Source organism: Dama dama, chromosome 4 (genome assembly GCF_033118175.1).
Source record: "Dama dama isolate Ldn47 chromosome 4, ASM3311817v1, whole genome shotgun sequence".
Lineage (NCBI taxonomy): Eukaryota > Metazoa > Chordata > Mammalia > Artiodactyla > Cervidae > Dama > Dama dama.
The window spans coordinates 8,190,063-8,200,949 of record NC_083684.1 but is presented as its reverse complement, the minus strand read 5'-3'; the positions used below and the strand labels follow the sequence as shown (position 1 = coordinate 8,200,949).

The following is a 10,887-nucleotide window of genomic DNA, read 5'->3' as shown; positions in this document are numbered from 1 at the left end:
AGGTGAACACGGAGCAAAGACCTCTCCCCTATTTCCTGGTTCTTGGCCCCTGTGATTACGAATCACTACACTGTCACCTGTACCTTACATTACACATCAACTATATTTCAATTTTTAAACTTTTTAATAATGAAAAATAACAAGAACGTTTCTGGTGGTCCTGTGGTTAAGAATCTGCCCTGTGATGCAGGGGATGCAGGTTCAACCCCTGGTCTGGGAAGATTCCACAAGCCTTGGGGCAATGAAGCTCTTGTGCCACAGCTACTGAAGCCTGTGCGGTCTAAAATCTTTGCTCTGCAAGAAGAGAAGCCAGCACACCACAATGAAGAGTAGCGCCCCCAACCCACCCCTCCCCGCTCTCTACCGACTGGAGAAAGCCCGCCCAGCAGCAATGAAGACGCAGCACAGTCAAAGATAAATAAAATTTAAAAATTCAGCTTTTCTGAGTAAGATCTGATAAAGACAGAACACAGAATCTTATTGTTTCTTAGGCAGAGTACATTTAAGGCAAAGAAACTTTGTCTTCTTAACAGAGAGGAAAAACCAAATTCTAATTTTGCACCAGTGTACTTTTGATGTTAAAACTCATTTTAGGGACTCCCGTGGTAGTTCAGTGGCTGAGACTCTACACTCCCAATGCCAGGGGGCCCAGGTTCAATTCCCGGTCAGGGAACTAGATCCCACATGAAACGGCTAAAGATCCTGCATGCTGCAACAAAGATCAAAATCCCATGTGCCACAACTGACACCTGGCACTGTGAAATAATAAATAAATACTGAAGACGGCCTGAGCCTATTTGATTAGCAAACTCAGGCTGTAAAAGTTGCATATTTACTTCCAGTATTGACAGTTCTGATAATATGCCTGTTTTTATGTACACCAACAAACTTAAGCTAGCTTTTACTTATCAACCATTATTCCAGATCACATGAACTGGAAAAACATTTGAGTTAGTTTCTATATTTCTGAGAGTACACTTGATTTATACATGCTTGATTTTATTTTAAGCCAACTAAATAGCACTCCTTACAAATTAATTTTGGCAACACCATCTGAAGGTAGAAAAATATCACATGCCTGTAACATATGCACATAGACATACATAAGATGCAGGCAGACATAAAGATCTTATAGCTTCTGTTTTTAAAAATTTTAGCCATGTATCAGGTATAAAACTCAAATCCAAATTATTTTTTCTGGCAGATGGAATAAATTAAAGTTACCTGATCAGATGATCAGTTTTTCGTTAAAGATTTTTTTATTCACCTGCAGTAAGAATCCTTTTAAAGCTGTGTTGTTTTTTAAATTTTTTTATCTTTTAGAAACTTCTGCATACCAGTTGAAGAATGAATTTAGTTGTCTCTGAAAGGTTTGGAATTCTCTCTTTTATGGGTGCCCCTTTGAAAAATGGAAGTGTTTTTGTGACCCCATGGACTGTAACCCACCAGGATCCTCTGCCCATAGTATTTTCCAGGCAAGAACAGAGGAGTGGGCTGCCATTCCCTTCTCCGGGGGATCTTCCCAACCCAGGGATTGAACCTAGGTCTCTTGCATTGCAGGCAGATTCTTTGTCACCTGAGCCACCAGGCTGGTACATAAGGAGTTCCTTTCAGGTGGACTTATCTAAAGCAATGTTTACCCAGGATGGCGATTATAACTCTAAATTTTCTAAAAGTTCACCTATTTTTCCAGAAAGGCATAGGTGCTTGTCCAAAAACTAGGTGAAGCTATCTTGTCTTTGGATTCCCTAAGCTGTCTTAATTGTGAGGGGCTCTGTTTTCCAACAGCTGTTTTAAAACATTAGGAATCACATATTCTCCCTGCTTTTGAACAGGAAGGGTGACTTACCAGGGAATCCAGTCCAATGGTTAGGACTCCATGTTTTCACTGCCAAGGGCCCGGGTTCAAGCCTTAAGATTCCACAAGCTGCATGGAGCAGCCAAAAAAAAAAAAAGCAGGAGATATTAATAAAATCCTCATGAGATTAATGTCCTCCTTTGTCAAAAATAGTTCTTTATCTTCCTTCTTCCTGCTGGTTATACAGGCTGCAATGAATGCTACATGTGTGCAAGCTCCCTCTTCAGAGTTTCCCAAGTCCATTTTAAAAAATGAGATTTGCTTTACCTATTTTCAAAGTGCTCAGGCATTGTTGCCCTACATGGTGAACATGGGTGCGTTTCTCTGGACACTGTGAACATGAAAGTCAAAGAAAAGACGTGGAAAGCCAGACGACATGGAAGCACAGCTGTTTTCTTAGTGCCTGGGTGTGTGTTTAATGTGTTATTGAGTGGATAAGTCAGGATCGCGAATGGGAGAGAAGGACTGAGGTGGGGGTACAGAATCACCAACTTCCTCCCAACTGATTACTCGATCAGGATTGTCAGCACCTCAGGACACTGGTCCTCCTGTTCCTCTCCGTGAGCAAGCAGGTGCTGGATAAATGCCCTTGGTGACTGTGTTGCAGGAAGTCTTGTGAACAGAAAAAGGCGGCTCACATTTGATACTGTCTTGGTAGTTAAAAGTGGGCCATGGATGATGATGACAGATTCAGGAGCAAATGGGGTGGGCTCAGGGAAGGGCCTCAAAGTCACAGGTGAAACTCTGGGACCCCATCCAAACCTACAAACAAAAGCTGGAACTGATTCAATGGCGTTCCATTCATTAATTCAGCAGACACCAACTGAGCACTTACCAGGTGGCCAGGCCCCAGGTGAGCCGTGAGAATACAGCAAAGAGCAGATTCCTCTCCGTCTGCCACGAGCATGGAGTTCTGTGCTCAAACGGTGGGAGTGAAGGGGCCCAAAAGGAGACCCCGGCCTTGACTGCTGCACAGACTGCCTGGCTTGCTGCTCAGCCCTGCTCTAAACCGGTTCAGCGGACTCTCTGACTCCCCCGCCACCAAGAGAGAGGGCAGCGGGGTGTCCTCCCGCAGCCCAGGTGGGCGGAGAGCCCCTGGGGCCCTGTCAGCAGCCAGCCTGGGAGCCTAGCCCAGAGGCAGCTGCGGGTGGGCGGGCGGCGGGCACCCTGCAGAGCTAACCCGGCCAGGGCTGGGGTCCCTCAGGGGTCACGGACATCCCCCCTCCTGGGGTGACAGTCCCACCCCAGGCCCCAGGGGCTGGGCGATGGGGCTGTTCCCGTGCTCAGTTTGGGGGAACGGTAGAGCGGCCTCCCCACCCCTGGGGGTTCTTTTGCCTTGAAGTGAGTCAAAGGGACACTGTCTCAGCACCGGGTCCCCTGAGAGTGGGGCCGGTCCCTCTGGAGCGGGAGCCCAGCCCTGGACAGCTGGGCCGGGTCCGCGGGCCAGGCGCGCTGCCCACAGACTGGGCACAGGTCCCGCTGCACGGCCTCCCCTCGGGGCAGCAGGGCGGAGAGGGCTGGCCCGGAGCGGGCCCATGCGCTGGGCGCCCCCCTCCTGCACCCTGGTCCCCCAGCTCTGCCCCCGCGGCTCTCTCTTCAGATCAGACATGGCTCGGGAGACCAGGCCCAGCGCTGCCCGGCGGAGCCGGAAGAGGCCATGGGGCACAGCCGTCTCCCGGTGAGTCCGGGGTGGCCTGTTGGGAAGGGAGTCTGACCACGGCTTGTCTGGGGCCCTGGGCTCCCCGGGACAGAAGCAGCACCCCAGGAGGCTCGCTCAGTATGCCCCTGCTAACCGGCCAGACCGCCTGTCCCGTTCACCGTGGCCCCGGAGGAGGCCGGGGTCCCTCAGCCCCAGGTTTTGTCTGTAAACTGGGGGTCGGGGTCGGGGGGGCGATCCAGCTCACTCCAAGGCCACTTCTAGCTGACATAACCCAGCACCCATCCTGCTGGGGGTGCCGTCTCCCCTCGCCTGGACCTGGAGGTTGTGGGTCCTCCGAGCGGAACCTCTCCTGCGAGGTGCTCGGGAGCTGTTTTTGGGTGTAGATGTTTGGGAAGTAGAAAATGGGAACCTTTCTGGATGAAATCGTCTCTCTAGCTTGGGAAGCCTCAAGGAATTTTAAAGGAACCTTTAAACGTTTTCAGAAAGGCGCTCAGCAACCTCTGCCAGCCACCGTGCCATTTTCACAGGTGATGAGGAGGGTGTATGGGAAGCGGTGGGCCCTTGGTCCCCTCCGCGGGCGTCTGCGAACCCTCGGTGGCTTCTGCCTCGCCGTAGGGGAGGCAGGAGGCAGTCAGGCAGGTGGTTGCTGTGAGGTACAGCGCTGTGTAAACACTTGGTACTGAAGGTTCTGGTTTCTTTTCGGCCTCATCTCCCTGGAAGCAGGACGGCAGGGCTGGGTGGGGGCCACTGTGAGAAGCTTCTGCGCCTCCAGGCTGACCTCGAGAGCAATTAGGCCAAATCTCTCCCTGTCTGTGGCAGCCTGAGGCTCTGGTTTACCTTTGACGCGAGGGACTGCTTTTTTCTCTGCATTTGTTTGCGGCTGAGTAGTAGATGCGTACTCATAGGTAACAGACTTTTTTGTTGTTGTTAATTAATTTATTTTACTTGGAGGCTAATCACTTCACTATTGTGGTGGTTTCTGCCATACACTGACATGAATCAGCCACGGGTGTACCTGTGTCCGCACCCCGAACCCCCTTCCCACCTTCTTCCCCACCCTCATCCCTCTGGGTCGTCCCAGCGCGCCGGCTGTGAGTGCCCTGCTTCATGCATTGAACTTGGACTGGTCATCTATTTCACATACGGTAATACACAGGTAACACAGATTTTTAGACTTGGGTTTCTTCAGTGATGCAGAACTGCATATACAGTGTGTGGTTTGCCTCCCATCTCATGTGGGAGACTCTCATCTGGGGGTTGATAGGGTTTTGCAAATGTCCGTCTAATAGGATGTAACTGGCCCCTTCCCACAGTTCTCTGCCCTGTTTTTCCACGTGGCCACTTTGGAGCTGGGCTAACCCTCCTTCAGCTCCAGTTGCCTTCTTCTGGCTTCATGGCCTCCCAGCCCCTCGCCCAGCAGGCTCGGCCTCCACCCTGTAGGTGCCTGTGGAGGAAGACAGGAGCGATGGAAGAAATGCCAGCTCTCCTTCAGGACTGCAGACTTCACTCAGGGGTGCCGGGCACTCAAGGCCCGGGGCAGGGGTGGCCTCTTCAAGACCCATGTGTCTCCAGTGGGGAGAATGAAGCCCTTGGTGGGGGGCGGTCAGGCAGCAGACTGTGGGAAAACATCCCAAAGCGGGGTGGGGTCCTGGCGGCCCCCGAGGTGCTGGATGCCTTCTCTGTGAGAACTGGTCAAGTCCAAGTCATGTGCCTTGGGTCTCAAAACGGCATCTGTCAACCTAGAGGGAAAGGTTTGTGGCAGAAGTATTGCCCCATGTCCCCTGGCCCTTGGCCCTGAGGTCTGATCTCTGCCGTCGCACCATTCCGATGATGCATTTTATTTCTCTTTTTATGGGAAGTGGAAGCCTACGGACTATAATCATTAGCCCAGACCAGGGGACAGAAGGGGCTGTGGACCCGGGAGGGGCAAGGCTACAAACCCTGGTGGAAACTAGGGGCGTGGGGGCGGTGGGGGGCAGAGCAGGGATGACCCCAGGCCCTCGACCTGCAGCAAGCTGCAGCCTAACGTCTAACCCCCAAACTCAACTCTGTCTGTCTCAGCTCCTGTAGCTCCCAAGTTTGTACTCAACAGTCAGTGAATCACTGTTACTTAGTCATTTTTAGGTGTTTTAGAAAGTCATTTTAAGGGGGGGAAAAAAAAGAAAACAGCTAGCTTTCTGCATTGGCCGGGAATCGAACCCGGGCCTCCCGCGTGGCAGGCGAGAATTCTACCACTGAACCACCAATGCCTGAGCGAAGCTTTCTCTCGGCTAGGTCGGTAGTCGTCTTTCGGCCCGCCTGGCTCCCCTCCCCTGCGCTCCGGAGCGGAGTTGCATCCCAGTCGAGGGCCCGCACCAGCAAGAAGGTTCCCCGAGGGGCCGCGCTCAGCTGAGACCCGAAACCCCGAGTTCCGTCCTCGCCCCCGTGGCGCCGGAAGCGGGGCACCCCGCCCTGCCGCCCCCTTCTCCCCTTTCTCCCAGGAAGGGCCTCCCACCCCCGGGATCAGCAGCGTCCCGAGGCTCCCGGGCGGCCCACCCGCACTTCCTGAGGCCAGAAGGCAAAGCGGGGGCGGCCGGAAACCTCATCCACAGGCCTGGGGGCATCGCGATGAAGGCGAAGGTCTCCCTCCGAATGTCCCCCGAGTGCCTCAGGGCTCCCACCGACCTCTCCCCTCGTTCCTGGGCGCAGGGCCCCAGAAGGTTATTTCAGAAACTTCCTTGAACCTGGCTCACAGCCCCCTCCTCCCCACCCCAGCGCCCCTCTTGCTCCAACGGAAACCTCAAGCTGCCCTGAAGTTCAGGGGTGTTAGCCCCTCCGGACCTTCCTGCCCAGGCTGGGCCCAGCCCCACCCTGGGGCCCACCTCCTGTCCTCTCCTGGGCACCGGTTCCCTGGGGGCGGGGGGAGCACGGTGCATAACCGCGGGTCTTACCCGTCCTGGACTGCATCTAAGGTGGCCGGGCCTTGGCGCTCACCCTGCCTGTCTGACCCCGCATCCCGGCCATTCCCACGCAGGAGTAAAGGTTCTTAGCCCCTCCACAGCTTTGGGCCCTGACTTAACTCTTCCCTTTCATCCTTTGCCAGACTAAGAGCCAGACTAAGACCAGCAGTGCCTGGGTCAGCCAGAGGAGCCCGCGGAGGGCCCAGATCTGGCTGGCCAGAAGCCTGTGGGCAGTTGCCCCTCCTGCCAGCGGGAGCCACCTGCAAGGTGCCCCGGTCAGAGCCCAGCGACGGGGAAGCTGGTTTGCTGTGGTCTCCCAAAGTGACCTTGGTCAAGTGCCTAAGAGGCTCTTTTGGTGAAGAACCCTGGGATTCTAAGGAAAAGCTGCAAACCTGTTTCCCCAAATTAAACTGGCGTCTAGGCAAGGACTCTGGCCCCGGGCAGTGATCCTCTCCCCGTTTCTATTACAGCAGCAGCTACAGCCTGGATTATGAGCTACACCGGGAAGATAGCCCCTGCAGGTGGGTGGTCTGGCGCAGGGTCTGGCGCAGGTGGGCCTCTGGGCGCAGGGGAGGCTGGTGGCCTGATTCCCTCTGTCCTGTCCCCACAGGGTGTACGAACACCAGGGGGTCCCTCCCCTCCTCCACCGTGTGCCTGTCAGGATCTGGAGGGCCCACCTGGGCACGGGGGCCAAGGGCCGCTTCAGTCCCCACAGGGCCCCCAGGAAGAGCCAGCTGCCCCCCGAGATAAAGCGTGAGTGAGGGGCACAGCCCTCGCTGGTAGGGTAGTGGGGAGCTGGGAGGCCCTCAGCAGGGAGGGTGGGCTTAGAGGTCCCAGCCAGCAGCGCCCTCTGCCCCCGCCCCCCAGTCCAGACCGAGGAGCTGCACTGCCTCAGGGCCGAGCTGAGCCACATCAAAGCCCAGGTGGACCGCCTGCTGCAGCGCGTGGAGCTCATGGAACAGCGGAGGGACCAGCTTCCAGGTCAGGCCCCCAAGGCTGCACTCCACAGGCGCCAGGTTTTCCCACAGCTGAAGGTACCCGGGGTCCAGCCTCGGGCTCTCCCTGGCTGCAGGGCTCCTCCTCACCCTCCCCAGGTGCACTCCCCCCATTCCTTCCAGGAGTGGCCCCCTCACCCACTCAGGAGCTGTCTGGAGCCTGGGCTGTGTCTCATTCAGCCCACCGCATCTTGTCCTCTCCCAGCCCTAGACACCTGAGATCAGTGCTGCACACTGAGTGGCCTCTTTGGGGTTAGCTGGGGCCTTCAGACCCGGCCTCTGACTGGGACTGTCCCTGTCTAGGGACAGAGGTCTGTGAACAGAACAGGGGCTCTGGGAGTCAGGGGTCCTTATGCAGAACCACCGAACCGAGGCAGAAGCCCAGAGGCCCGAGGGCCCTTCCGGAGGCGGACGGCTCCCAGGAGCACACAGACCCAGAGGACGCGGTGAGTGGCCTGGCACCTCCCCCATCCTCACCCTCCTTGTTTGGCTTCTTGTTTGTGCAGGAGACCACAGCAGCGGCTGCAGGTAGGCGACTGACCTCTGTCACAGACAATGTCTGGAAGATAGGGCCCTGTCCTATTTTTTCCCCTTAATTCCCTCGCATTGTCCCCAATGGATGATGGGGTCCCCACGGCTCCCCACGGAAGCCGAAGCACACAGACCTTCCTGGGCTGAAAAATCCAAACCTGGATCTGATAATAGCCTTTTGTGCAGCTTCCAAGGGCCCCAGTGTTCCGTACTGTACCATAGCCTCCGCCCCATTGGTAGTCCTGAAGTGGGCCAAGCACCCGCTGTTGTCAGGACCCTCCCAGCAGGGCCGGGCTGCTGCAGGGTTAGCAGTAAGGAGCTTCCTTTCTTCCATTTGCCCCGCTCTGGCTGCCCCTTGGCCTGTTGGGTCAGGGGACCCTTACTGCTCCCCAAGATGGAATCACATCTAGGAAAACTGGGCTGGGTGGACAAAATGCCATGTGTCTGGTGGTTCTGGGTTCACGAAGAATCTACAGTAGCACTGAGATGCCAGAGCTGCCAGGAAAGGGAGGCGGGGGTTGGAGGCTGGGAGTTGTTAGCAGATGGCCCCTTGCCAGCCTCACTGCACTTTGGCCCTCTGTGCTAGGGTCCTGCTTCTGCTTCTCCTACAGGTCAAGAATCAGGCATTAGACCAGGAGGGCTGTCAGTAGCAGGCTGGAACCCCTCCAGGCTCAGCAGCTCCAGGCACGGTCCTTTCCTTGAGTGTTTTCTCGAGGGTCTCTCAGTGGCACCCAAGCCACCCATCCTGGAGCAAAGGCGATGGAAATGGAGGCATGGCGCAGCCAGGCACCCTCCGCTAGTGCTGGTTTTAGCTTTGTCCAGATGGCAGTCTAGGTACTGCAGGGAAGGGGGGCGGCCCGCAGCTGCCCAGCACCAGCGCACCATCTCAGGCTGCAAGGGGAGCTCGACGCCCGCCTCCCGGAGCAGCATCAGCTCTCTTCCCCTCTCGAAGCCCCCAGTCCCGTCTGGGCGTCAACAGGCTTACCGTTCTTACCTTGCTTCTTGCTGCTGTGATTCTATGTATTTCAGATCTGCTTTGGAAATACATATAATGTCACTGGGGGCAAATAAAGTTTGTATCTTTCCCCCAGTCAGGGGTTCTTGGTGTGGTCCCCAGGCCTCATTCTGGTCTTTCAGCTGCCTCAAGCCAGCCTTTCCTAGAGCTGAGCAGGCCCCTGAGACACAAGCTTAGGTCACACCAAGCTGGTGCAGGGAGGACCCCGGGCGGCCCTTTTGCCAATTCAGACCTGAGCACAGACCTGCAGGGCTCAGGAGCCACACAGGGCGGAGCCCACCCTCGTGGTCAGACAGGCCCCCTCTGCCCTACAGAATCGCCAGACTCCCTCTCCAGTATCCAGAATCTCCCACTCCTGGCAGTTCAGGTGCCCTCTCTCTGGTGGACCAGCGACATCAGAACACATTAAAGAAAATGCTTATCCCAAGCCCTGAGAACACACTCCCCAGCTCAGAAGAGCCTTACTCATTAAAGTCAGTACCAAAAACAACAGAAGAATGTTTCAGATTATAAGAGTTTTTGTTTGGGTTCAGATGTAGGTGGAAGGCACAGCCCCCTTGTCCCCGCTCTCAAAAGCAGCCCAGTTATTCAGGAGAGAGTCCCCGGCTGGCCTGCATAGGGCCCATCCCTTGCAGGACAACAGCTCCAGGTTTCCCGACGAGTCCAGCGTAAGTCCTTCCCAACTTAGGAGTCAAGATGCACTGGCAGGTTTCTTCAACTGGGTCGTGGCTGGGAGTCAAAACAATTTGAAAAGTTTCTTTAACGAAGCAGTCTGGAAAGAATCGCTCCAACATGGCTATTCTGAGCACGCCTCGGCAGATCCTCTCTGGTGCTCTCAGTTCTCAGCTTGGCGCACGCCGTCTGCAGGCCGACGGCGCAGGTCCTTGTGGCGGCAGCGGTGGCTCGGTCCTCGGCGTCCATCGTTGCTCGGGTCTCTGGCTCAGAGGGGCGCGGCTGCACCCCTCCGGCGGGCGGCCCGCACCAAGCACTGCTGGAGAACGGGGTAGAGGCGCTGGCAGCCCTCGAGCCCCAGGCGCACGGCCTCCGCCCAGCTCTCGGTCGGGCCGCCCTCCCCGCTGCCCAGCAGCCCGGCCACCTGGTTGAGCACCGGCATGAGCGCCACGGTGAGGCCGGCGGCGGCGCGCTCCTCCTCCAGCAGCGTGGGGTCCAGCAGCCAGGCGGGCGCGGGCGCCGGCGCGCGGCTCAGGCCGCAGCCCACCACCAGGTCGTACATCTCGACGCCCGCGTCGGCCAGGGCGAGAGCGGCGGCCGTGAGCGCGGCGGCCAGCGCCGAGCCGCCGTCCTCCAGCAGCAGCGCCGACACCTCGAGCTGCGCGCGCGGGTAGCGGCCCAGGCGCACGGCCGGCTCGAGCGCCTCCTGCAGCGCCAGCGCCAGCTCGCGTTCCTCGCCGCCGCCAGGCGGGGCGCGGCGCCGGCGGCCCGAGAAGGGCGCGCGGCGGAAGTCGCAGAGCAGGCGGCCGCGCAGCGCCGCGGGGGCCTCGCCGCCCGCCCCGGCCGGGCCGCCGCCGCGCTCGCCGCCCTCGGCGGGGCGCGGGCCCGACACGGCGCACAGCACCTTGGTGCCGCCCGCCTCCAAGTAGGCCGAACCCTTGGCCTGGCTCAGCAGCCCGGCGCGCGCGTACACAGGCCGCAGGCGCGCCGGGTCGCGAGGGGCCGGCGCCTCGCCCTCGCCGGTCGCGTACAGCTGCGGCGGCTGCGACTCCTCGGGCCCGCGGATGCGGCGGTGGTCCCCGGGCATGGCGGCGCTGCTGCCGGCCGGCACCGCGCGTCAGCCGCCCCGTGCGCCGGCGCTTCCGCCCGCCCGGCCGGCCTCGCGAGGGTGCGCGGGAGAGCGGCTGGCGCCACACCGCCCCCTGCCGCTCCGGAGG

At 57.9% G+C, this 10,887-nt stretch overlaps 2 protein-coding genes and 1 non-coding gene across 4 annotated transcripts; 1 reads left to right on the top strand and 2 right to left on the bottom strand.

Annotated features, from left to right (window-relative positions):
• The first annotated feature begins 5,648 nt into the window (after positions 1-5,648).
• On the top strand, positions 5,649-9,343 carry LOC133052873 (uncharacterized). Of its 2 annotated transcripts, XM_061137703.1 has the most exons (6): positions 5,649-6,217; positions 6,928-6,978; positions 7,068-7,210; positions 7,325-7,438; positions 7,756-7,898; positions 8,595-9,343. In XM_061137703.1, the coding sequence occupies exons 1-6, from the start codon at positions 6,126-6,128 to the stop codon at positions 8,631-8,633; spliced, it is 582 nt and encodes a 193-aa protein (XP_060993686.1). In that variant the 5' UTR covers positions 5,649-6,125; the 3' UTR covers positions 8,634-9,343. The 2 variants fall into 2 exon arrangements, with proteins under 2 accessions (XP_060993686.1, XP_060993681.1); XM_061137698.1 differs by lacking the exon at positions 8,595-9,343 and having other exon boundaries at positions 7,756-8,560.
• On the bottom strand, positions 5,697-5,767 carry TRNAG-GCC (transfer RNA glycine (anticodon GCC)). The gene has a single exon. It is a non-coding gene; the product is annotated as a tRNA-Gly (tRNA).
• Positions 9,344-9,498: 155 nt separating the features above from the next.
• On the bottom strand, positions 9,499-10,795 carry EXOSC6 (exosome component 6). The gene has a single exon (XM_061137689.1). It carries the CDS (start codon positions 10,755-10,757, stop codon positions 9,939-9,941), a length of 819 nt encoding a protein of 272 aa, XP_060993672.1. The 5' UTR covers positions 10,758-10,795; the 3' UTR covers positions 9,499-9,938.
• Positions 10,796-10,887: the final 92 nt, after the last annotated feature.

Excerpts from the sequence above, each read along its gene's own strand:
- LOC133052873 (XM_061137698.1), top strand. The coding sequence starts at position 6,126 with ATGAAGGCGAAGGTCTCCCTCCGAATGTCCCCCGAGTGCCTCAGGGCT. Across the intron at positions 6,979-7,067 it reads CGGGAAGATAGCCCCTGCAG|GGTGTACGAACACCAGGGGG; the intron begins GTGGGTGGTCTG and ends CTGTCCCCACAG. Across the intron at positions 7,211-7,324 it reads GCTGCCCCCCGAGATAAAGC|TCCAGACCGAGGAGCTGCAC; the intron begins GTGAGTGAGGGG and ends CCCGCCCCCCAG.
- EXOSC6 (XM_061137689.1), bottom strand. The coding sequence starts at position 10,757 with ATGCCCGGGGACCACCGCCGCATCCGCGGGCCCGAGGAGTCGCAGCCG.